Raw genomic sequence first — 27,178 nt, 5'->3', positions numbered from 1 at the left:
TTCACTATAAAGGCCGGTGTTTCTGGTTAATCTTGTTAAGGTATGATTTTAAATGGATTTAAGAACAAAGCAAAGATGGAATGAAAATGGAGCAAAGCCAGGGAACATTTTTATGGTGTTTCAGGACAGAAGCCCAGCATGAACACTGCAGCACAAACAAATCTGGCCAAGACTTATCAAAGCTGTCCTCTCTATTTGCAGTTAGGCTGACTGGAGAAATCAGCTGGAGCTGTGGAGACAGGTGGTCAGGCAACCCCCAAGATAGGGATCCCAGTACATCTTAAATGGCTGTAACTCTATTACTGTTCTGTCCTAGAGACAAAATTCAAATTGAATGGCTTTGGAGAGAAGAGGACCTTCACAGATGCACAAAGCAATCTGTCTGAACACAGAAATCAAGACATAAAGATTTTACCAGCTACAGTATTCACATTACTGTAACTTTTCAACCATTTTGAGCTAAAGAGAAAATCCAAAGGTTCCTGTAAGATTTTTTTTTTTTTAAATTTTACAGCCAGTAAAACAATACATCCAGGCAGCCTGTATGATACTTAGATGATGAAAGGTTAAATATAAAGAAATACCAATCTGCTGTCATTGTTCTTTATTCCCTGCTGTCAGTTTTCTGTATATATCCATGGAAGAGCAGGGAAGTTCCAGAACAGAGCCGCACTGCATAATAATAACATACTTTTAATGAATGCTAATTATTCCAAAGTCTCTCCAAGAAGAACATGGGATTCCACCAGCTCACCAGAGTTGGCTCACTGAAGGAAACACGAGCTTCTTCTGCACTAAGCGGCTTCACCGGAGGGCGTCACTGATGCATGTGGTCGCAGGCAGACTTCACGGACTTCAATTACCAATCAAGTTTCTCTGAAAACAGTATTAGTAATACCGACTCTCAAATATTATTTTTTTTCCTGACATCTTTGAATGACTTATGTTCAAGAAAGACTCACAGAACAACACAGATTTGACATATTCATTGTTTTATTCAAGTACAAAAATATTAGCAGCTCCGTGTTCATGTTTCAGTCATAAAAAGCTTCATCCAGTGGTAAAGGCAGCGAATTTGACACCCAGCTTTTTTGGCATACGCGCTGCAGTTCACATTTCCACAGTAATAATTCAAAGTGATGTGGCCTGTTATTGCATATCTGTGACAACCGCAGCAAAATAACTCTTAAAGCGATTAAAAACCAGAACTGAACTGATCCGACAACAAGAATCGTCTGCAGCCAAAGCGCCACATATCTTAATCATCAGTGCGACAGAGCGACACTGTTTGTCTGGGGGACACAAACTCTGAAAAACAAAAAATAAGCCAACTGATGACATGGTTCTTTTTTACTATGATGAACCACAATAGTTTTTTTTGATATACACATGCACACACACACACACACAGATAAACAGGCCAACAACAGAGAAAAAGTCTCTTTTTCAGTCTGCTTCTTGATGATCTATACACTTACACGTTTAACCTTACAGTAATTGATTCAAGGTTAAAAAGAAAAGTCCCAGACGATCTCATCCCAGGAGTGTTCATGAATCACAGCGTGGGGATTTTCCGGTTGTGCTGATTCCTTCATGCCTGCAGAAGCTGTCCCACCAGGGCAGGGCTCCTCTCCCGAATTAAGGCTGACGCGATCTCGGCGACCCGCGACGCTGACCTCTCCCAGTGCTTGGTGCCAGAGAGACAACAGGAGGAGAAAAACAAAAGACAGTGAGGTCATTTTTTAAAGAACATACAATTAAAATAAGACAACAACACGCTGCTAGTGTAAATAAAGTCCCAACATAACAGTTCAAATAACCATTTGTTCACTTTTATGTCTCTTCTCAGGAGACATGAGTGTGTTTAAGTCATCACAGGGTTTGTAACCTCAAAAATTCAGCCAGAAGCATCCAGTGAGCATTAGCAGCCAATTCAAAACAGTTGGAAACAATGTTCAAGCACACCCATGTTGTTCCACTTGCAGTAATGACAAAAGAAAGAAACATATCTGTTAGTTGGATTTGTAACATCAATGGCTTGGCTGTGCTCTGCTCTACACAGACACGAGTGACAAATTCGATGTTTAAAATCTACACGCACGCTTTCCACAAGAATTCCCCTAACGAGAGAAAAATCTAAACACGGCATGAAGTGCGTGGTATTCTGAATTCACCACTTTAATTTGATATTAACAATCGCAAATTCTGGTGGTGGATTTTCTCGACTAGCGTGTCAGTTTCACAGCTTGTTCAATCAACAGCCGAAAGCAATTTTCAAAAAAAGGGCGAAAAGATCAGAACGGAACAGAAGTAAACCAGTTTCTTTTTTCAGAAATGTGGTTAAAATTCAAGCTCTCTTAAGCTTGTGAACCGATAAGATCTCCTTTGATATTTATGGTGCATGATATTGGAGAGATCTGCAGTAAACCACACGTTCAGACAAAAGGAGACCAGTTTGGCCCTTTAAGGCGGGCTCCACTGTTGTGGTTGTTTTGCTTTTGTGATTCCTCTCGTCTGTATCTGTTTCTTTTTTCTATGCAGACCGCCTGTGCAATGCACTTTAAATGGTTCTCACTCCCCTGACTTCATTCCTTATAGGCTGCAGTGACTCCCTACTTTGATTTAGTTTCTTGATGACGTCAGTGAGTGACCTGTTTTCCATTTTTTCAAAGGGAATGGATTTCAAGGAGCTTCGCTTTTTTAAAACCATGGCTTGTTTCCTTACACAGATTTATGCTTCATGCTCAACCTGCCCTTTTTCATATAGAAACTGTGGACTTTATTATGGCTTTTGATGTAGCTGATGTAGCATTAAGCATTAAAGACAAATTGTGCAACAACACGCAGCAAAGAGTATACTCAGAACACAAAACAGCACACAGAGAGAAAAGGAAAAGCAAAGGTCTGGAAAAGATTAAGTTTTTGTAATGGAGTAAAATGTTTTCTACTCAAACAACAAAAAACAATATCATGTTTTTTGTTTGCTACAGCACCTGCAGCTTATGGCATATTAAAAACCACCTCCTTCATATTGCGCAACTCGCCCTCGTGCTGACAAATCAGCACTGAACTGTTGAGGCTGGGAGTGGTGGCACACGTCAAGACCCCAAAGGATCCAGTGTTTCCCAGCAGATAATTAGACTGTAATGAGATCTTTCAGCTCCCCACTTTAGGGACTGCCACTGCCTTAGTTTCACCAACATTATCTCAAGCGTCACCTCCTGTCACACTAATGCTTTGCATTAATCTTCTCTGTTGTCTTCCTCTTTTCTTTGCATGAATTTGCATGAAGATTTTTTGAATTTTTTAACTATTGCCACCATCTATAAACCATGCATCATCCTCTACCTTGACTACCTCTTCTCCTTGCATCTTCACCTTTCCAACTGTACTTTGTCTTGCTTCTACTGTTGTTCCTCTTCTCTCCATTGCATACCCTCAACCCCTCCAGGCTCTCTTCCACCTGCTCAGATCACAATGTTGTCTATGAACATCATAGTCCACAGAAACTCCTACCTGTCCTCAACTGTTCACCTGTCCATCACCATCGCAAAGGAGCTCAGAGCAGATCCCTGATCGAATCCTACTCCCACTTTAAAGCCATCTGTCACTCTTACTGCACACTTCACCATTGTCTTACTGTGACTTCCTCGTGCAGTACCACAGTTCCTCACTTGGCACCCTATTATCTGTGCAACTCATTCTGACCATCTCTATACCTCTCCATCAACACTCTCAGAGCAAACATCGAGCCTAGCTTCAGCTACTCTTTCCCATACTGTATCTTCAGTGGTATGGCTCTGTATGTCCACAAGTATGTCACCTGCACTATGTTATTTTTTGCTATTCAGATTTTAATGTTATGGCTGTTTATGGTAAAATCTGCTTATGTTCTTCTTTTGTTACCAGATTTATAAAAGGCTTGGATGTTATTTTCACATTAACTTTCATTTCTAATAACATACTTATTATGTGCTTTACCTGTTTAAAGCAATGGTCTGTTTTGTTTTTTATTAGCAGGGTATTTAAAATATTATTGGCAAATTTCCATGAAAAGGTTTTCCATAGGAATTTTTGAAAGGATTCTTTATTCTTGTAAGAGGTTAAGTATTTTTGCATCATTTCTTCATAAATACATATCAGATCCATCTATCGCTGCTTATCTGGGTTTAGGGACAGCAGTCTAAGCAGAGACATCCAGACCTTCCGCTTTCCGGCCACCTCCTCCAGCCCATTTAGGGGGACACAAAGGCACTTCTGAGCCAGCTGAAAGCATATCCTGGGGATGTCTCAGGTCCTCTTCCTGGAAAGGACACAACTGGAACATCTCACATACTAGGAGGTGCCCAAGAAGCACCCTGGTCAGATGCTTAAGCACCTTAACTCCTTTTGATGTGCAGGAGTATTTGCTCTTCTCTGAGTCCCAAATGGCCAGCTCCTCATCCTATCGCTGAGCCCAGACACCCATAGGAGGAGGCTAATTTCCAATGCTTGTATCCACAATCGTATTCTTTCTGACACTACCACGAGGTGAGTGTAGGAGCAGAGCTCAACCAATGAATCGACTGTTTTGCGTTCGTGCTCAGCTCTTTCTTCACCGCTACAGAGTCCACATCATTGCTGACACTGCAACAATCCATCAGTCGATCTCCTGCTTCACTTTCCTCTCACTCATGAACAAGACCCTGTGATACTTAAACTCCTCCAGCTGTGGCAGTAAATTTGTTTTTGGCCTGAAGTGGGCACATCGAACTCACACAGATTGCAATAAAAAGAAATTGTGAGATATCGCCTGGAAGTTCCCAAGAAAATATCAGAGACTATACTGGGTCCAGATGTTCTTCTTAATCCTGGTACTCAACTCATGCATAGTGCAGAGGGAATTTTCTGCCTTGGCAGAGGTATGCAACCCTTGTTATAATAAGTAATCACTAGCTCAGCCCTTCAACCTTTAGTTACTGTCTGTAAAGCTTTCCATTTTTCCACAGCACATATTTGCAATGTTTGCGGTGGAAGACATATCACCAAAAGCTATATAATCCACTCAACATATTGTCACTTAGAAACCCACCATGCTTTGTTCAGGAAGTCTTTATCATTATTCCCACTTTCGCTTGTCTTGTTTAAGATCCAAAAACAAACCTATCAAAGTGCAATACTGTCAGACAAAAAGAATGGTCAAACCTACAATGCAGAATCCAGGTTTTAGTAATGCCAAATTATCCCTTACAACAGATTTGAATCAGACTTGCAGTATTTAAGCAAAATAACACCAACCAGGCTGACAGCTATTCTCCTGGGTCTGCAGCCGCTTTCATCAGCCAACTCTCAAAAGGAAGGGTTTCTTAGAAAGGAATAAAAACATTTAGGAGGGCTTTTCACAAAGCTTTTAATTTTCTAACACCCACATAGAGGAAAATAAAAATATATTAAAAATATATCCTGCTAAAATGACAAATCATCTGTGATTTGTGATCTGGAACATCCTGTTTAGCACATATTTGGACCTGGCTTCTAAATACATTTAGTATTACAGATTGGTGTCAGCAGTTTAACGCATCTGGAGCAGAAAATAAGCTTTCTGTCACTCTGTCCTTTCTTGACCTTACAGCCTAGCTCCACTAGACAGCTTGTGCAGGGCCTGGATGGGAGTGCAACGAGGTGTGAGAGCAATGAGCGTGGAATTGGGCCTGACCGTGGTTAAAGGGAGCAAGAAAACCTGGGATCCAGAGCTCCTAGAGCACTCCTCAATAATCAGAACCAGCAGGAGGAGGAATCAGATGACATTGATTTTCCACACCAAGAAACTGAAGGGGGAACTGAGGTATTGGAGTACAGATCACCAATTGTAGCTTCATTGATTAAAGTAACATCGGTGAAATGGAAGAAAATAAATAAATAAATAATACATGGAATTAAAATATGATGAATTGGCTCCAGAGCCATTCTGTCATAAACCACCCCTTCTTAGTATGCCTTTTGATTTTTCTGAGGAATAAGATCAAGGGTGCCATTTTTCTTTATCGTGTACCCAAGCCATTCTTCTGTGGTTTAATCAATGGTACAATGAAACGAGGAGATTGGGCAGTACATCTGTAAGCAGTCAACAGAATGTGGCTGATAGCACAAAGTTACTCATATAGACTAAGGAATATGCACTGGTTCATCAGTGCGAGAAACCGAAAGTTTTGGTAAATGTGATTGCGTCTTTTCATTGTTTATTAGATGAAAGCATTCCTTCAGTTGTTATCTAAAACCAATTACATGTTCACACGGAAAGTTTTTGAAATGCTATATGTGTTTGGATGATCTGAAATACTGTGGGGATGATAAATGTGATGAGCGCGATTATCAGCTGATTACCACCCAAGTGTACGGGACGAGGACCCTGGGAAAGTAGCAAGAATGCCGGGTGTCTCTTTGCAAATGGAAGACAGCTACGGCTATTAAACCACAACTAATCGCTCAATTATAGAAGTCTGTCTTCTAATAGACAAGCAAAAAAAACCCAAACACTTTAATTTGAACACAAAAACACACAAAAATCAAGTCAAGATCACCAAGGAGGATCAAAGTTTTAAGCCTGCCTAAGACCCAGTGCTGAATTATTTCCACTCCAGACATGCAGCCTTTGAAATATGAATCACGCTTCATAAAACATCATTATTAAATCCAGTAGTTTTCTTGCACAGTGGAACACAAATACGACTTTAGCTCTTCATTGACTCGTGGCACAGCTTTAAGTAGTCACAACTGCCACTCAGGCTGCAAATGCGGTTGAGGAAAAGGCACAAGAAAAAGGGTAGAATTACTTACTACAACAACAAACTCCAAGCCCTCAGAGACATTTGCATATTAAACTGCTTTCAGGCTGAAATCTATATGACTTAAGTGTGAGGAACTTGCAAACTGATGGAAGAGCCGCAGTTTACTCCAGCAAGTAGATTTTCTTGACATACAAGAGCTGGTATGTCTGTTTAGCTGCCGCTGGCGGGGGTGCCACAGCCCGTGTCTCCTCTTTCCACTGTGGACCATACAGGATGAATAAAGCAGCTCACTGGCTCATTGTTATGGGCACGCAAACATCCATGAGAGGGATTACATGTGTTGGGACAGATGCCTACAGAAGAGTGAACACATGCACAGACCGCATAGACACTTTAGTGTGCATGAGCCTATGCATGCGCCCACATACACACACACTAGGAGGTGGAATGTGATCCTGGAGGATTTGCATGTCTCCAGCTCTTCATCATCATCAGAACCCATGTCCTCCAGCGTTGACTGAGATGGTTTTCCACTGTTTCAGACCCGGCCTCTCTTCCAGCCGTATGTAGATGAATAAACCAGTTAACTCGAAGCTGAATTTTTCTCACTGTGGCAGAGCTGAGATAAACAGACTGGGAGTGGGCATTTGGACTGACATGAGATGAAACCTCAAGCCAAAGCATAACTGAGCCCCCGTGAGATGAAACCCACAAGCAAATTAGTTTGATTGATGGTCCTTTTTGAGCTAATAGGCACTCCTCACCTGTTTACAATGTGGAATTAATCTTCAGATGTTCCAAAGGCAGAAAATCCACATGTGCCAAAGTCTAAGTGCAGACAGCAGGAGGGTATTTTATTTTATTTTAAAAGGGCTGGATTTTACGAGATTCACTTTATTATTATTAGTCGTGAGGGAACCTCACTTTCCACTTCATAATGATTAACTGCCACAAATCCTCACTTAAAGCCAAAAGTATCATCATTTATTCACATTAGTGGAAGGACGATCGCTAGTGTATGTCATATTAAATAGGAAAGCAACACATTTACATTTTGAAACACTTTTCCCCCCCAACACTGTCTGCTACATCCATTAGTGACGTGTCCAATCTCTCGGTGGCCAAGATGGCATTTATGTAGTTTTTCTTCACAGATTTTATATTTTAGAACAGAGAGAAAACAATATATGAACTGGTATCAAGGGGAAAATACCACTGGATACAAACCACAGCTGGAGAGAGTTGTGGAGAGCTTAAGGGTTTTCTTTTAATTTTTAGGCCTGTGCTACAAAAACGTGGATTTCAGCTGCGGCTTGCAGGCCCATTAGAAAATTAAGTTACAGCTTTGTTTTGACACATAAACAATGCAATCTACTGTATAATCCTATGACGGTGCAGTAACTAAAGGGAAAATGTTCCCAAACATTCCCATGTGTACAAATGCAACACATGCAACAGGCCTGTTATTCCACACGGCAACCGCAAGTTTACAGAATGGAACTTCAATCATTAGCTTCTATTTTTGCTTACTGTTTGAAGGAAGGATTTTGACAAGTCGTGAGGTGACAGGTCTTTGAAATACATGGGGAAGAATGGGGGAGGAGAGCATCAGTGGACCACACAATAAGCGATCCTCAAACTCTCTACATCTAAATGCCACTGATGCAATCAACCTTTCCATCTTAAAGAGCACGCAGCGGCACTTCTGCCACACAAGAAAGGCCAGCTTTGATGCAGAAAGGTTTCAGGCAATTAGGGCTTTTAGCTGTGATAATTTGCACATCTCTGTCATTCTCATGAGAACCCGGGCCCTCTGGTCCACTCATATTCCCTTTATAAAATGCCAAGAACCAGGTCCTAATATAAAAACAGCTTATGGAAAAGCTTGGCACTGACCCCAAGCTAAGAGAACTGGAAAGAGTTGTTAGAGTGACACTAGCTACCATAACTAAAGTGGCCAAGAACATCAGGAGAGTTTTTATCACCTCTTTTCATCATCCTAATATTTTACTGTCTCTGCATTTTTCTCTGTGACATAAAAGTGCTGTAGTACAAATGGCTGTAGGATCCACTTGAGGGCAGTATCATTACTGGCATTGTGGCCAGACAGCGTTCTCCACTCTGGGAGTCTTAAAAGTTAAAACCATCACCTAATGTGAGCCTCGGTGAGCAATGCTCTTTAATAGAAGTCATTTCTCAGGAAAACTCTCCCCAAACGACCTGCCTTACTGAATCCCAGTGATATAATACTGCTAAAAACACCCAGTGCTTTTAACACAGAGAGGATAGTGTTTCAGGGCTTCTGACAGCTCGTCCCTGAGTGGGTATTGTGGTCCTCTTGCTCTCCCTCCTCTCCGTGTATCATTGAAGACAGGCAGTAGCTAGGGGCTAAACTGAGAAAGGAGAGGGGGATAACAGGTTCAATTACTGGTCAGTCTGATTAGAGCCCTGAATGTTACACCACCAATGTCCTGTAGAGATTCATTGATGTAATCAGGAGCTGTGGCAGAATGACTAACTCCCTCTACTGAGAGCAGCACCAAGGAACAATACACCAGTACAATACATTTTATCTTATTTTTTATTCTTTGGTGTCAAGTTAATTTTGGAAACTTTGGGATCTCTTTTCGGATATAATTTGACAAAAGTTTCTGTGGATTGGTTTAGTGGATTTGTTTAGCAGCATATAATTAGCAGCACATTGAGCCATTAGACTGGTGGGTTATTGGGATTAAAAAAAGTAGATGTAGATGAGAATATTAAAACAGTAATAGTGAAGAACTGTGTTACAGAATTTGCATGAAGATTACAGAGCAGTTCAAGAAAAGAAATGTAATGAGAATGTGCACAAAGCGGGAAGAAAACTGAAACGTTTTGCCAAAATGGTAAACTTATATTACTATTATTCAGTTCTAGCTGGAGCATTAAGAGTACTTTTAGTCCAGGCATCAGTATTAAAATGTAGTTTTAGTGTATTTCTACTGTTAGAGACCATTACACTTTATACTTTTTTCTTCCATTTAAACTACTCCCTTTGTTTGATCAACATAACCCACAACAGCGAGTATTAAGAAAAGTCCTGGCATCGTTTTTGCATTCTGTGCTTAAAAAACAACATAAATCAATTATGAAGATTAATTTATTTTCTTGCACATAACATTTCAGATCCATGGTAAATTTGTGCTCTACAGGAAGGTAGAAATAATACATGGAAGTGATAGAGGAAAGAGCAAAGGAAGGAAATGTATATAATTGTGATCTGTACCAAGACGTGCAGTTTTATGTGAAAGCTAATGTTCAGTTTTGCTGCTTGGAGAAAAGATAGTAAATCTAGCTGAAAGACAAAAACAAAATATGCAATGACAGGAGATAAGAAGAAAGAAAATAAAACTAAAAATAAAAGTACTTCACATTAGTAAACATACTTTCCAGATACGATAATGACGGGGATACTGACCGCAGCACATTATGGGACAAACGAACAGAGGCTCTATCTTCAATCTACTGAGATGGAATGAATAAAAGATGACCAATAACTGCCAAACTTCAGTCAGGCACTTGGATTAAAGTGACAGGAGACAGAGAAGAAAGAAAACGCTCACACACATACATCCAAATATTAGATTTAGATCCAAACAGTGCTAATATTTACTGCTGAGCTTCAGGTCTAAACAACTTTCAGAGTATATATCAGGCTTACACCGAAAGTTCAGCCATAAATCTAAAAGCCGTCTGTATCTAAGCTAAGAGACTGGGACCTAAAGCTGACAGAGATGACAGTGACATAAGTATTATTTCGTACTTCTCAGAGATGAAGCGTCTCTAGGGAGTGTGTTTTTATTGAATTTTGCTGAGGTATTTAGTGTTGCTGCCTGAATGTCTGTATTTTAGATATTCCCATCATTCCCATTCTGCCTCACTTCATCTGAAAGGGACTATAATGTAGGAAAATGAATAAGTCTGTATCCCGCCCTACTTTTGTGAGGCTTCCTCAGACTTTCCAAAAGTCCAAAAGAGCTGACAGGTTAAAAAAAGAACTTTTGTCCTGATAACTGCCTTTTGAGATCACATTGAGAGAACAACTGCTGCCACACAACCTTTTCACGGTACACTGGAAAAGCTCTTTCAACAAGGGTTTCCAAAATATCCTGTCTAGGGGCATCCGTCGGGCAAACAAAGCAGTTTGTTAGTCATGTCCCATGTGCGACTTCTCCTTCTGTGTACCCTCCTGAGAAAAGGAAAACTCTGCTAAGAATGGGACACTGAGGTGGTCTGTATTTCCACCGGAGCCCTTCAGTGAGAACTTTTCGAATAAGCTCTGGTGAGAGATGACTTTGTTTGAATTCAACTCACCGAAAGATACACCTCAAAACAGTGTGCAAGAACAATGGATCCTTAGTTGAGGAGGTATGAAAGCATGAAGGCATGGGTGGGGAGTTATGAACTGGGACATACCAAATCCTCCGTGCGCTGAGAGAGAAGAACAAGCGCACACACACTCGCCACAAAAGCCTCATTTACTGATCACATTGTATCACTTACAGAAACCCAGGGCGGCTAAACACACTCCATATCGCAGGTCATCTGAGGTCAGCTGCAGGTGCAGGCAGATTTTAGAAAACAAGACATTTATTACTACCTGGGTTTTCAGCAGCATCCTGGCCAAGACTCGGTGCCCTCACTTCCATCGCTAATGCAAGCATGCGATTGTAATTGCAGTCGACTGTAAGGTAAACATGCAAACATAGGTGCAACACAATGTTTTTATACTCCTGTCAAAATACCAGTGTGCTGCAGACTAAACAACAGGGGGATGCTACCCATGTGGTTTGAGAGATGAAGAGTGAAAAGAATTGCTACAAGAAACTGTTAAGAAAAATGTTTTTACACAAGGCTTCATGAGAAAACTCTTGGAAAAACTCATTTTGCAGTTTTAACCAGGCAAATTCAACATGTGAGCTGTGGAAAATCGTCGGTTGGGCACATAGACTGTATATAGAGGATGGCTGCAGATCCAGAGACATAACATCATAGTTTGTGGATTTGCATTTTGATGCTTCAAATGGCCACTGTCATCTTGAGGCTTTGTAGCCAGAAGTGGCTGTATTTTGGTGAGTGGGTTCAGTGCTAGCACCAAGAAAACTGCATCAATTGACTTCATGGGTGCACACAGAGCTAGGCGATAAAACAATAACATAACTACCATGCAAAGGTCTTAGCAATATAAACATAAGTTGTACAATGTTGCCGTATATTTATCATATTTAACTTCTGACAGGAAAAAAATTAACCTTATATTTATATATCAAATTAGGTTTAAAGGGGAACCTTTAGGGTTAACAGAAATAGTGATTTGATTTATATTGGGATACATATCGATATCAGTTTACATGAGAAAAAGTATTTTTTATTTTTCGGAGGAAAGCAATATGGATTTTAATCCTCGTTTCTAATTTTCCATAAGGACTGATGGAGACGGCTACATTTTTACCAACCTCTTGGGGCTTTCTGCTCTAATTTTTTTGGTCTGAACTTGTTACGTGCTGTTCCAGCTATTTTCAACCATAAACAGCCACGCAAGCACGTGTGCCAAGGTCTCTGCAAATAAAAGCACGAGTAGAGTAAGAAGGTGAGTGGCACAAAAACAAACCTTGATGAGGTCTGTTAAATGAAAGCATAATTTCAGCAGAGCTGCACTTCCCCACCACATAACTGGAAGTAAACTGAAACCAGGACTACCGTGGGTGGTCAGAAAGGCTTCAACACCAAGTGGCAAAACAAATATACATGTATGTTCGGCTCTTTCTCTGCGTGACTGAATGTTTACAAACTCATTGTGAAGAACTGGCTTAAACCGATCTTCCATAAGAATAAACTCTCTGTTTCCAATATATTCCCTCTTGGAATGTCATTTTCCAATTGTCTGCAAGATTCTCCCTGATTCAAGACACATCAACCCAAACACAACGCTGCTGGTCTTTTTAATCTATGAAATCAAAGCTGAGTAAACACCGCTTTGGTATGTCTAATTCCTTGAGCCAAACTCCAGCGGTCAAGTTTCACACATACCAACACACATCTGGAGCACTCAGCGTGGAAGATCAAGCTTGATATTCTGCACATGTCAAGGCAGTGAATGGCTCGTCCCTAACTCTACAAATACATTACTAAGAGGGGAGTGATCCCAGGCTTCTGTCTTTATGGCGATGTCAGGATTCAACTGAGGGAGCCAAGTGCTCTCATCCACTTTTCCAGAAGGATCTTAAAGTAAAAATGACATAATTGTCAGAAGAAAGACAAGTACTTAGACAACAACAGGGGAAAAATTATGTGAAGGGGCAGGGTGGATACTGAACTTTTACTCTTTGAATCCACTGAAAGACCTGCCAAATCTGTCTCAGAAACATTTTGGTAACAATAAACAGATTTGTGTAATGCCACGTCATTTCTTATCTGTGTTGTTTTCTGCACTGTTTGGATTAAGTTATATGATGTTATTTAGTGTTTATCATTTTAACTCACAATTTATCTCTTATTTTCAACGGGACTGAAATATCAGAGGAGACTACTGCATGCAATCGTAGGTTATAATTGAATACATTTAACGTTCCAACAGAAAAATTAACACCAGACACTCAGTCATATCTAAGAGAAAGGTTGGCAGTGAGCGGAGACAGAAACCATCCTTGATTTCTCTTGACCCTAACAACAGGCAAACACAGAGATGTCACGAAAAGAGCTTCACTTGTTTGTTTCTAACGTCTGGTGATCCACTTGCTTCTTCTTTTTTTTTTTTTTTACATCAGCTATAGTTGTCATCCAGTTATTTCAGTAGGACTACTATTAGGCTAGTATTTGTACTAAAAAGTACCAGTAAGAACCAAAGTAGTTATAATAAAATTTGGTATATATTGTGATTTACTGATCTCTTAACTTTTCATCAAGTCAATTAGTCCTGGGTAGTATTATGGCATCTAGCATAGCAGGATTTTTAGAAAATAATTTTATCTTTAAAACCTTAAAGAAAATAAAAAACCTAGACACTGTTACTAATGGGCGAAGGTAGGAACGTTTGTGTAGTAAAACAACCCTGCACATTCCTGGCTACATTTACTTCATTTTTTTGACAAGCATAAATACCCTTGTTTACATCGATCATCAATCATAATAGTTCCTAAACGCTTTGGCTTGATACCAGAGCCACTGCCGCCCCTCAGATTTATCTGCTGACCGCAGCTCTTTAAAAAATCATTTAAGAACTCAAAGATTTTGTGATATGTGGTTAGTAGAGATATCCAGTTCACTGAACTTGTTTCCTTTTATCCAATGCTCTGCGTCGCCATGAAAAACCACTCTTTTATTCGGCACAGAATAACTATTGGATTTAGGATGTGAAATAGTCAGGAGTGAGCTGAAAACACAGAGACAGCAGCCTTCCCTAATCTCCCCCCGACTTTAGCAGGAGTACAACTCCACGGGCGTCACAGCAAGATTTTCACTTGGTCGTGTACGGTTTCACCTGTCTGCCTTTCAGACCTAGATCTGAACAGGTAGAGGAGAATAGGCCTATAGAGTCCTCTTCTTTTCCTCTTCCCTCCCCTCCCTCTTCTCCTTTCTCTCCCTCTCTTTTCTTCCTGGCCGGCTAATCTCTTCTCAGGTTTAGGGTTCCCGGTTCGGGCTCTTTGAGGAGGAGGAAATATGGGGTTGGGTAAACATCAGGGCTCTCACTGCAGGGATTACAACACCCATATATCACTGAGACAACTCCCTTTTCAACAAATGACAAGTCACCAGGACCCTGTGCGAGAAAGGATCCAATGACACTTCCTATCAACACAGCAGACACCGATAGCATATACCGTCACCGTTTTCACAACATCGTGTTAGTTTATGAGGATCCGGTGTCTTCGCATTCTCAGCCAACGTCTTCAGATCGGTTTGAGGTTTTCACACATTGTTGCACCTGATGTTTGGCTTGTGGGCATCTTCAAAGAGGCAACAGCACAAACGGAAAAGAACTCTAGAGAAGCTCTTTGATCCTTTCAGAGAGAGTGCCGTTCATTGCCCAAAGACTCCATTTCACTCTCTCCTGTTGACAAAGCGAAGTACCATGCATGGCAACGTGCTGCTGGATGCATTGTGCTTCAGCGGCTGGGTGTTATAAAGTAAAACCACAATCGGGCCTCATTTAAGAAAAACACACTTTTTATCCAAAAAGACATCACCGAAGGTCAATGAGGTGGATCAGTTTTCCAACCTCACTGGGACGAGCACAATTCCATGTGCTCATGCATTTTAGCTGTCAAAAGGTTAAAATTCAATTAGCCAAACAGCTTTTCTTTTCCAAAGCAGTGGGTGCGTCCAATAATTCCTCAGTGCGATGCATAATGAGAAGTGAGGGACACTTAAATGCACTCCCCAGTTGTGCTTTTCACTTGTGTGCAGTTGACAACGAGCAGTCATGTCAGAGTAAAGGATGAAATCATTTAGGGAGGAACAAAAGGCACCCAAAATTTATGGACGATTAACAATGATGCGTGTAAAAAATTGGAAAATAAACACTGTGGTGATGCTACACATGTTTTTACTATTGATGGCAAATTGAGAATAAAGCTACAACATCTTAAATTTATAAAGTGTTGTTACGTTTTTTGTAAAGTGTTTATATAAATATTTTCACTGGAATGTGGCTCTAATATTCACATTTCTCACAGTAGTATACAGCACCACATGTTACTTTGTAGTAACATCCTATTGGTTAAACTCCACTGAAGATAAATTATAACTAAACACATTCTCATAATGTACCTGTTCAGCTTTTCTATAATGAATCCTTGATATTTTCATTATTATTTTTAATTTTCAATACCAGCATTAGTGTTTTAACACTATGTCCTTACAGATTGTTTACTTTAAAGGATTTTTTTATACTAATTGCAGTATTAGCCTGGCTAATTAGCAAGTAAGTAAAACTCAAATTTTTGCATAGAATAAAGAAATGCGTTGACCTATAAACTTAGACTTTGCACTTTGAGCTTTAGGGTTTAGTCATATTTCTACTATTAGGTAAGCTAAGCTAACCTACTCCTGGCTGTAGTTTTAGACTGAACACACCCCTTGTGCTGATCTTCTTTCAGTAAGACAACAAGGAGGCAAAATTAAAATGAAGTAAATTAGTGGTTTTTAGACACCAAAATGAGTCCAAACCTTAAAACAACAGGTCAGCAAAAAAGCATCAGCAGAATCTTGTTTTGTAGATTTTTTTTCCCTCCGTGTATATATGATTTTTTACACAATAATTTATTCTGGTTGATTTGCTGTCCCCTAGAGCAGCTATCCATCTTCTCCAGGAACACCTCAGTGCTGATAATACAGGAGTATAATCCTTCATCATTACTGTTACACACATTAACAGTAATCATAGTTCAAATTGTGACAGATTGTGTATCTGATTTTTAGACGACCACAGCCATTACATAATACTGCACAGGAAAGCACCAATTGTGAAATTTTGGGTTGAAATCAATACGGATGTGTAAAAATAGCAATTTGGCTGAAGAAATATTAATTTTGTTCATCTTAAAGATAATAAAGGACAAGATAAGTCTTTTGGGTCCTTATGTGATTTACTTTGGACATTTAATCAGCACATCAGTCCTACTTGCAATAAGCTGATTATTGGTTACTGGCAATAGTTTAATAAGCAAGATAACCTCTATCCAATCTTAGGATCCAGGACAGCCAGGCAATCTCTTAGCGAGATAGAATTTAGACCACTGAGTTGTTTTGTACAGAATGGAGGGAACTCTTTAGAAATTGCATGGTAGTGGTGAAATTTCTACACATACACAGAGTCATAAAAAGCAAAAAATGCACACTAACTATGTTTAATAACAGAGAGCAAGCTATCAAGTGTCACAGGGAAGATATATGTATAAAGCTGTAGACAGAGGCATAACTAAATGTTTGCAGTCTGCACTGGCTTCCCTTACAAAGACATTCTGAGAAATCCAAACAGGAAAACTTGACCTTTCTTTGCAAGGAACAGAAAATGCAATCCAGACCATGTTGTCATGGGGAAAACACAACATGTTCGTCTTCATGCGACCAAACTGTAGACATCATAATTCTCTGGATGACAAAATTCTGAAAATCATGGCAAAGATACTAACAATAGTTACATGTTCACTCATGTGAATTCATGCCACCCCAGCTTCTTTTTTAATGGCTCTGTTTATTTAAAGACTAATAATCCACGTGGAGCTAATGAATCTATCACTAATATTAAAATCAAATTAACAGCAATGTTAGTAGTGGTGTCTGCTTTCAGATATTTTTTATTCAAGTCAAAGACATGAAGCAAACTTAGGTATAAAAGCAATATTCATATAAGGTGTACGACTGATGGAGCGTGTGTTGGCAGGCATCGCCGCAAGTATGAATAAGGACATCTGGGAAGAATTATCCTCATTATAACAAAAAGCTATCAGTGATTTATAGGAGGTTGTATTCTGTTGTTCCACTATCTCATAACGATAAGAATTTTATCATGGCGAAACGCGCATTATCTCTGTCACTCCCTTTCCCTTTTCTCTTTTCTCTCTAAGGAGTTAAACAGGATGACTAATTAACAACTTTACTCTTCGCAATTCTCAGGAAAACCATGATATCCAACATCCGATAGTGGAATCAATCTCACATGTGGGGCAGCGACATTTTGCATGCCTCACTACCGAGAAAACAAAACATCTAAAACAAAACATCTCTTTTTAATTAAACAACAGTGCGGTGTCAAGACCTGATGCGACATACCATCTCACTGACCACGAACAAAACCAGCTCACCCATCACATTTTTCTTCTTCTTCTTTTTCCTCTCACCAATGTGAACAAACCCAACATGCTCAAACATCCTCTTGCCTGAGGCAAAGAGGTTTTTACCATTTATTTGTGAAGTGATGCAGCTGCCAAGAAAGCTCATTTGTCAGGAACATGAATCACAACGAATGTCATATTTAAGGCCAATAACGCCATGAATATTCATTTATATTGTCTTAGGTTTGCTTTACACATCTGGCCCAAAAACAGTGATTTGATTTGATGGCTTTAGTAGCATGAATCTTGATATTTCTCACTGTGGGGGAAGAATAATTTCTCCTTATATAATCCTGCAATAAGTAAGAAGTCAGATATGGATTTCAGGTCAAGTCTGACAGCCACATCCATCCTAATGACTCCAGTACACATTTGGAGGGCCTTACATAGGATCCCCACATCAGGTTAACTGTTGTGACTTGGCCTACATGTACTTCATTCGAACTGCACAGTGCTTTGGACCTAAAGCACCTCTGCATATTTTTCATCCCTGTCATTCAGTTTAAAAAACACAACTCATATAACAGAGGATTTAAAGTTTCTATCCATCCTCTTAGTCACACTACTGGGCACACATTTATTCCAATGCAAATGAGGACGTGTGTGCATCCTAAAATGTACAGATGGCTGATATAAGACAGCAACATTACCTGAAAGACAAAAAGTCAGACAAGACATTGGCACAGGTAAAAATAACTTTTCCACTGCTTTAAATTTGGCCTTTCTTAGTTGTGCATTATTCAATAACTCTTAAGTTCACTTTAAAAAGAAATAAAAGGAAGGAATGGAGAAGATGGAGAAAAGACAACACTCTTACCTTTGACTGTTTAAGCTGGATGCCATAGATGAGAATATTTCTGTGCTTGGCTGTTGAGGCCAACTCCATGATTGCCGTGGGTGCTCTCTCGCTGACAGGGAGCTCATCAGTCCTGCTGAAATGCACCTATCAAAACAAAGACCACCGCACCCAATCAGAAAACAACTGCCAATAAAGAATAGCAATTACGCCCCATTTTGGATTGTTCAAGCAGTAGTTTAAACATGTTGCAGCTCAATAGGCTTATTTATTTAGGGCTATGTTTGGGGAAGTTCAGGGAAGCGTGAGCGTCTGCTTAGAGTAAACAGAGGTCGGTTGATACACAATCCTGTCTGAGGATATAATGACTCTAATTGAGTTGTAAATCTTATGGACCTCTGGGGTTTATTTTCCTCAATTAGGGTAGCATAATCCAGATACAATGGTTCAGGTTACTGTGTCATCTCTATGAGCAGCTAAACTTTAGTCGATTTCCATAACCATACTGCTGACAGCAACTTAAATGGAGATTTATTCCTTTCAATTATTCTGTCACATATCGTAAAAAACTGCGGCAGTGAGATGCAATAGTCAGGAGAATAGTTTCAAAAATGTCAAGACATCTGCTTTAAACGTACAATTATTGCACTTTCCTTGAATATCAATCAAATGTTGGTTGTCATCAGCTGAAGTTCCAACTTGAAAACTGATTATTCAGCACATTCGCAGGGGTAGGACACCAAATTATCTTATTCGGGCCAAGAATCCTCAACGGTGAGCGAGCTCATGAAGAATGAGAGTACAGAAGTATTTGTCCTTATTAGACTGGTTTTTACCAGAAATTAAAAAAACTTGAACATAGACACTATTGTTATTGGGCACCTTCCATAATGACTTAGAGGGGATGCTAAGCTGATGTAAAATATACTTGAAGAGCCCCCAACAACCTGACAATCAATCAAGTACAAGCTGCTTGAGTGATAATTATACAATAATAATATTATTGATAATAATGGTAATAAACTCCAGACAAATGTTTATCATAGATTGGTGATTTCTTATAGCGTAAACACAACAGCAACATTTTTTTTCTTTGAAATGTCTTGCTCAAGGCCATAACATCTTAGACTAAGTAAAACAAAGTGACCTCCATTATCCAGTCTCCTTTTCTCCCCTTGAGGCTACCACCATCACATGGATAACACCAACACTTGAAACTCTATGATCCCTCAGTGATCACTACCATGTGATCAAGCCTGGGATAAATAACGGGGTGCATATGCAATCTAATAATAGCCCCAGGCAAAAAAAAAACAACCAAAAAACAGACACTCTGGTGCAGGACCAAATCACTTAGGAGGACTGCCTCATGTTTTGTCGTATTCTCAACTTTCCAGGCTGAGTTTATGCACATTTGAATGTTGACGAAATTAGGTTAGGCATAGATGGAGGGAAAAAATGACAGATGTGATTTACTTTAATAGAATACGCTTTAATTCTCCCTCTTGGTTTTCCCCTGCAAATTTCTTTTTTATATTCCAATCAATTAATCAATCCTTTAAATAGCAATTTGGTAGCAGAAAATAATCTGAAATCCAAAAATACCATCAGAAGAAGAGCGTGGTTTTATAATTCACAGTCTCACTGTAGATCAGAGCATCACTGCATGTTACATAAGGAAGTACTAGGTCTATATAGACTGATAGAATACGATTAGAAGAGCAATCAAATTCTAATAACTTCTATCTTCTTCATGTAATAAGAAAAGGACACCACTCATTAATACAGCAGCATAGAAGACAACAACAAAAGAAAAAAAAGTGAAAACAGAAATATGCAGCAACCAGGCTCCTTTAAGCTGCCAACAGAACTCTGATCTACTGAACCACAAACTCTGGTGTTTGGAGCCCAGTCAGCAACTTGGGCTGTTGTTTGTGTTCTGCAGGTCCTTCTCATTGGGCGGCAGTGCTGGAGCGACAGTGTGTGTCACTCCACAACACAAAAGATGGACTAGTTCGGGATTCAACAATTTCAATCCTTAACTCTAGTTTTTGTCCATAGTCGTGTTTTTTGTCTTTTTTTTTTTAACCATTTTTGTGCAAAAGGGGGGGGGGTGCTAACATATCGTCTAATGCTAGAAGCTTGCAAGTTGCATTCAGCAGTAAAAAAAAACAGATGCAGAAAGGCAGACAAGTAACAAACTGATAAAACACTAGAATTTCTCTTTCAAATCCCAGACTGCTTGGACAGGCTATATCACACAGTAAGCTTTGTGTCTTAATTGTTTAATTAAAATTCAACCTAAAACTACCTAGGAGGCACAAACAGCACAAATATGGTGGCGAAATCTAGTTCAGCGATTTCGCCACCAAGAAACAATACTGCTGTTTACGGATGGATGGAGTTACTAAAAATATCCGCCTCAGTAGAGTTGTTGGAAGGTGAAAGCTAGTCTCCAAAAGTTGATTCTGTTCATCTGGACGTAGCGTTTTCAGTGGGAGAAACGTTTCGTCACTCAACCAAGTGACTTCTTCAGTCTCAGCTGACTGCAGGTTTCCCCAATCTTATAAACGGTACATTTGCATAATGACTGAAACCAGCCCACTGAAGGAACAAAGGGCTGGGAGGTCAGTTCCTTCATCATAATTATGCAAATTCTCATGACCATTGACCAACAACCACTGATCATGGCCATGAGAACCATTCACAGAGAGTTGGGCAATGGCTGCAATCACATCATTGTACGATGGCGAAAGATGTACCCTTAGGCCCCCTCCTCAATTCAAAGATGGTCTTTCCCTTTTCACGTAAATGGCCTCCTTGACTCCACACTCAAAACAGCGTTCCTCCCTGTTTATAAGATTGGGGAAACTTGCAGTCCGCTGGGACTGAAGAAGTCACTTGGATGAGTAGTTAAATGTTTTTCCCACTAAAAACGCTACGTCCAGATGAACAAATCAACTTTTGGAGATTTACTTACCTGGATGAATGAGCATGCATCAAGACCTATCCATAGAGTCTTTTTTTGGCTCCAGAATCTAAAAATAGCGCAGCATGGTGGTTAGCACTGTTGCCTCACAGCAAGAAGGTCCTGAGTTCAATTCCACCTGAGTTCAAACCTGCCTTTCTGTGTGCAGTTTGCAGATGGGTTCTCTCCGAGTACTTCAGCTTTCTCCCACAGTCCAAAGACATGCAGTTAGTGGGGGTAGGTTAATTGGAAGCTCTAAATTGCCCATAGGTGTGAATATGAGTGCGAATGGTTGTCTGTGTCTATGTGTTAGCCCTGAGACAGACTGGCGACCTGTCCAGGCTGTACCCTGCCTCTCACCCCAAGACAGCTGGGATAGGTTCCAGCACCCCCCCGAGAAGGATAAGTGGCAGAGAATGAATGCATCTAAAAATGTTTTAATTGCTTTAAAGTTTGGCATTTAAACACTGCAGTCTACAAGCACCGAACCTCTTTATGAGATAGCCTCAAGTGGCCTCCCAAGGAACTACAGTTAATTAATTGGCTTAATTTTTCATCCCTGGAGGTTGCAATTTGGTGTGCAACAATCTTTATGTGGGTGGTAAACGTCAAAGTAACATCCACATAAATCTCAGGACCCAAGGCTTCTCAGCAGAACATTGCATTGTAACAAGATGATCGATGTTATTCACTTCGCCTGTCAGCGGTTTCATTGTTGTGGCTGATCGGAATAAATGTTAGAACAGAATAAGATTAGGATGAACTAGCAACATTTACCAGTGGGAGTTTTGTGGGAACCTGGTTTGGTCTGATGTGGAAGGGAGTCAATCCCATTAAACCCCCAGCTTCAAACCGAGTGTTTACACATCTGAATCTATGTGCTTCAATCTTTATTGAAAACTAACACAAGTAAGAACAGGGGCTTTAGCGGAGCCTGCATGACATCTGGCTTGTTTTGTTACAGAAATCAGCCTCTGTGGGTTTATGTTGTTCTCATTACCTGGCATTGTTTTTGATGCTGGCTCTTTGTTTTAGATGAAGAGTTACATTTTCCAAATTAAAAAAAGTAAACAAGCCTTTCACAAACATTTAAATGTTTCCCAGAGCAGATTAAAGCAGTTTGTTCTTTTTCCCCTCAGTGAGCTCTCAGGTTAGTGTAGCTCTGGTGGGATCAGCCACAGTTTGAAGGAAAGCGAGCCGTAAGCGAGGTCGTGCAGAGGTGCTTTCAAGGGAGGTGTAGAGTTTCCAAATAGCTACAGAGCTCCAGAAGGGACGTGAGGTGGACCACAGGTTAGATTTTTACAAGCAGAAAAAAAAAAGAAAAGGTTTTCAATGCTATGCAGTACATGTACCTCAATGAAACTTAATCTGTGCTGCACCAGGTGTGTGGGGAAATGACACTGAGACATACAGTAGTTTATATACTGTATGACTTTAAGGACATGTTATAGATTTATGAGCTTTTATTTATATATTAAAGAGACAAACTTGTAACCCTTTAGGTGGCTTCCCTAACAAACACACAACTGCAAATAACACACCTTTAGTCCTCAAATGGTATTAATAGCTCGTTTAAGAAAAAAAAAAGAGTACATACTGAATACACTACATATAAAAAAGAAAAAATATTTGCTTAAAGAAACGTCAAACCCGTGTGCTTTGAATTACAAGTGAGTTGAACTGTATGTAGATATCCAAGAAAAGAGAGTGGCGATGTATAGAAGGCTTGAGTAGTATCAATTATAACAGTTTAAACTCCCAACGGTATGAATTTCAGTACTTGAAAAAACAGAACCCCCTAATGTTAATGTATCACAGTTGATGTATGCAGTTTTTGTGAGTTTGAGACTTTACATCATTGGTATCATTTCTTGGATGTAGCAAATATAATACAAATTAAAACATTTATGAAAATTAATATTTAATTGTGCTTAAAAAAACTCGTTAAGATGATACGTTTGAATGCTTCAGTTTAAAAAAAAATGCTATTTTCTGTCAATTTCATGATTCAGGCTTTATTAAAATGGTGTGGAAAAACTGTATTGTGGCACTGGAGCAGTTTCCACTGGTCCGACAGGAAGCTGAGCTCAGTGAGCTGGGAAAAAGTGTGACTGCGAGTAGTTGAAAAAAAAGTGTGATTTGTAAAAGGAAAATGATCCCATTTGGATCAATTTTGGATTGAATCATGATGATAACAGTAAGTCAACACAACACAAAGCTATGCTGCAATAGGCTCAGGCTCCTGTGGGTCTTAACATGTTGCACAGAGCATTTGTTCAGCGCTCACCTCTTTCCATTCACTGCGTGTGTATATATAACACTAATCCACGCTGTTAACTTTTGTCTTCTCGTTCGAATAGTATGTTTTTTGTCCTCATCTCTCTATGCACTCTTTCCCCCCCCCCTTCCTTTTTCCCTTTACCTCTCAATCCAGCCATAGTAGACAGCTGGCAGAGGTCCCCTCCTGTTAAAAAGAAACTGAACTAAGTATACCTAGAAGCCTTTTTATTGTACTAATGCACTGGTTATAACATTTGTATGATATAGCCTCTATCTTTCATTCTCTCCATCCATCTGTCCAATTTAGTAGCCTAACATGGATGTCACTGGACAAGTTCTGACAGTTTGTTGGTCTGGGGCTTTCAGGTATATGTTATAACAATATGCCAAAATCTTCCCAGGAGTGGATGTCTCAGCATATTCTCCCCAAGGTCAGATCATACAATGTTCAGAGAAAATGCTAAAAATCTCAAGAGCTACATTTCAGACACTAGAAACCTTGGTTTGCATGTTAAATTATAAAGTTCATGACAGAACAATTAGAAAAAAAGACAAGTATGAACAAGTATGCCTTGTTTGGAAGGGTTGCTAAGCCTCTTTTCTCAGAAAAGAACATGGTAGCACAACTAAGGTTTGCAAAGCTGCGTCAAAACAAACCACAAGATTTCTGGAACAATGTCCTTTGGACAGACAAGACCGAAGCGGAGATGATGCACAAAGCCACATTTGGAGAAAAGTCAGCATATCAGCACAAACACGTCATACTGACTGTAAAGCACAATGGTGGAGGGGTGATGGCCGTGGGGACCATAAACTCTGTTTACCAAATTATTTAACAAACAAACGTGAGGCTATCTGTCCAACAGCTAAGGTTTGGCATTCCAACAGTACAGTGATCCCAAGCACAACAGCAATCTACAACACAATGGCTGATTTCAGTCCATCACACTGAAGTCCAGACTTCATCCAGATTGAAATGCTTTGATAGGAACTTAAGAGAGCTGTGCATGAATTAATAAAAAAAAAAGTGGGACAAATTCCTCCAAAATAATATGAGAGACTGATAAAGTCAGTCAGAAAATGATTACTTCTAGGTGTTGCTGTTAAAGTTGGTTCTAAAAGTTATTGAATCATGGTTGTTCCAAATGTCATTAGACCTTCTTCATGCCTCGCTGGCTTACAACATCTGAGGCAGCAGAGATGGGAGAAGGAAACTATTGTCTAGTTTCAGTGAAGCAAAAAATCATACAGGCAGCAGAATTGACTGTAAATAATGCTTGACATTGATAAAATAAAAATAACTTGTTAAACCAACTAGCATTTTTTTAAGTTATGCCCATTTATTTTATATGTCCATTGTAATAACTAAGCCAGTGTGCATACTTCTTATGGATACTTCCTGTGGATGCTTTCAAGGCAGGACTGTACATAACAGAATCAAGAGCAGGTTTTCCAGGTTCTGTTAACTAGATTCCTGAACTGTATTTTGTTTTTTAGGTACACAGTTTGTAGGAGTTAAAAAGTTGAGAATGGCAATGATGACTTAAAAAATTATGCGTTTTCCCCACATAACTGCACGCAAGAGCTGCTGTGCTGTCCCTGTAATTGCCAGCAATACATTCTTTGTATTGTCTCTTAGATGACAACAACAAGAATACACGAGGTCCCAGCAGGGAATGGAAACAGAGTTGTGGGGGACGTAGAGTAGGTTTGTATGTGAAATCACATGAAGGATGGCTGCATCTGTCAGTGAGTGCACCACTTGGGTCCTGACTGAAATATGTTAATAAGTTAATGCCCTGAAATTTGGCATGAACACTTGTGGGCTCTAGAGGATGATTGTTACTGACATTTTCCTTTAAAACCACCCAAGCCTTTGACTTGGGTGGTTTTAATCAAATGTGTCAACAACATTTGGATGATTTTTCATTAAATTTTAGAGGCTTTAATTTCTCCTTGGGTTTTTCATTACATCTCAGTTTTTACACCCCCATAGCTTGTCTTCTAGTCCAGGAACCTAGAAAAATGCCACACTAAGATGATGGACATGGATTAGCACTCTAACTGTGAGATGTACGGTTATAGGATCTACATCTCAACTCACCCAAATAACAACCACCGGGTGGAGAAGAGCTCGATTTTCTGCCTCTAAAGCCACAAGTATCGCCTCCACTTCAGACAAGCATGAGTGACTGACCTAAAGACCAAAGACAAAAACAAAAAAATTCATGACTACTTACAGCGGCATATTTTACTTTCACAGAGAAGTTGTAGAAAATAGAATAAGAACTTACAGAAACCTGGATGAAGTTCCACTCCTTTAACAGACACCTGGCGTTGTCTCCCATTAGATCTGGGACGATGTCCAACTCCTGTGAATGGGAGATACCCTCATGTTAAATATTCAGCTGATGTATCTTGCTTGACTGATAAGATTTAAGGTAGGTCCACCAGTGCCAAGGTCCTAATGCATTTCATATAGAATGACTGATCGACTCCAACGCTCAAAGGTCAAGAGGCTTCTGGTTTTTGTTTCAGCCACTATTTCAGTCATCTGTTGCGAGAGTACATCCACCTGCTTTTCTGCCATGAATCATTCTATGATTACAGAAAAAGGTTATTTAAAAAAAAAAAGGAAAAGATTTGTGCCTAAAGATCACATAACTGAGGGGCTTATTTCCATCAACTGCAGTCAGAAACTTATTAGAACAAATGAGACAGGGTAAAAAAGAAACTATTTCTGGGCTTCTTATACTTCTGAACTGGCAGAAAAATTCTGTCATACGCAAAAAACGGGAACAGCAATCATACGTAAGCCAACTTAAATTTCATTATGCTGCAAATTGAGTTGAAGCCCGACATGCAGCCAAGAACTGTAAAAGCCTTTTTACTTAGAGAAATGAGACATTTACGTTCTGATCTTTTCTTTTAATGTTGGCTCTGGCATACAAATAAAATGAGGCAACTGGATAGCCCACAATGTCCATTTTGAATTCATTTTTGTTGTTTTCCCTTAAAAATATAACCTGTTACTATAGTGTCAAACATTCAGGAAATAAACACAGAAATAAACATTCAAAATCTATGTTTGGCATTGAGATGTCGCTGTTCTCCTCATTAAAGTAACTGAAAGTAAATGAGAATGTGAAATGGTTATGGGAACCATATGCTCAGTGGTTAATTGTTCTTGAAAGATAACTGCCCCCAGCTTCAGGAGGAAAATCTTTTTGGTCCGACATGCAGATTTGCAGGGTTCTAAAAAAAAATCTGACATGATCTAAAACAGGTTGGCCATGAAATCGCAGAGTAGACGTGTTTATTTTAGTTTAGGCCTAGAGAGCCAAGAAGCCACAGAACCCCAAAGACCAGTTAAACAAACCAGAGACATACAGTTAATACGAAATTTAAAAGTGTTAAGAAACCATTCCCATTTTTATAGAAATAATAAGGCATATCATACACATAAACACACACACACACACATACATTTATA

General features: G+C 39.6%; 1 protein-coding gene across 1 annotated transcript in view; it reads right to left on the bottom strand.

Annotated features, from left to right (window-relative positions):
- Positions 1–975: 975 nt before the first annotated feature.
- The window catches only part of crppa (CDP-L-ribitol pyrophosphorylase A), a 52,674-nt gene continuing 26,471 nt past the window's right edge, over positions 976–27,178 (bottom strand). The window contains exons 7-10 of the mRNA XM_084944126.1: positions 25,980–26,057; positions 25,790–25,882; positions 18,459–18,584; positions 976–1,687 (exon numbers count right to left, since the gene is read on the bottom strand). Of these exons, the coding sequence (XP_084800252.1) occupies positions 1,592–1,687; positions 18,459–18,584; positions 25,790–25,882; positions 25,980–26,057 (393 nt within the window). The 3' untranslated portion in view covers positions 976–1,591. The remainder of the gene's footprint in view (positions 1,688–18,458; positions 18,585–25,789; positions 25,883–25,979; positions 26,058–27,178) is intronic.

This window comes from Perissodus microlepis, chromosome 11, assembly GCF_051167445.1.
Source record: "Perissodus microlepis isolate ML-2025 ecotype Zambia chromosome 11, ASM5116744v1, whole genome shotgun sequence".
NCBI lineage: Eukaryota > Metazoa > Chordata > Actinopteri > Cichliformes > Cichlidae > Perissodus > Perissodus microlepis.
The sequence above is the reverse complement of the archived record's forward strand: the minus strand, read 5'-3'. Positions and strand labels throughout refer to the sequence as shown.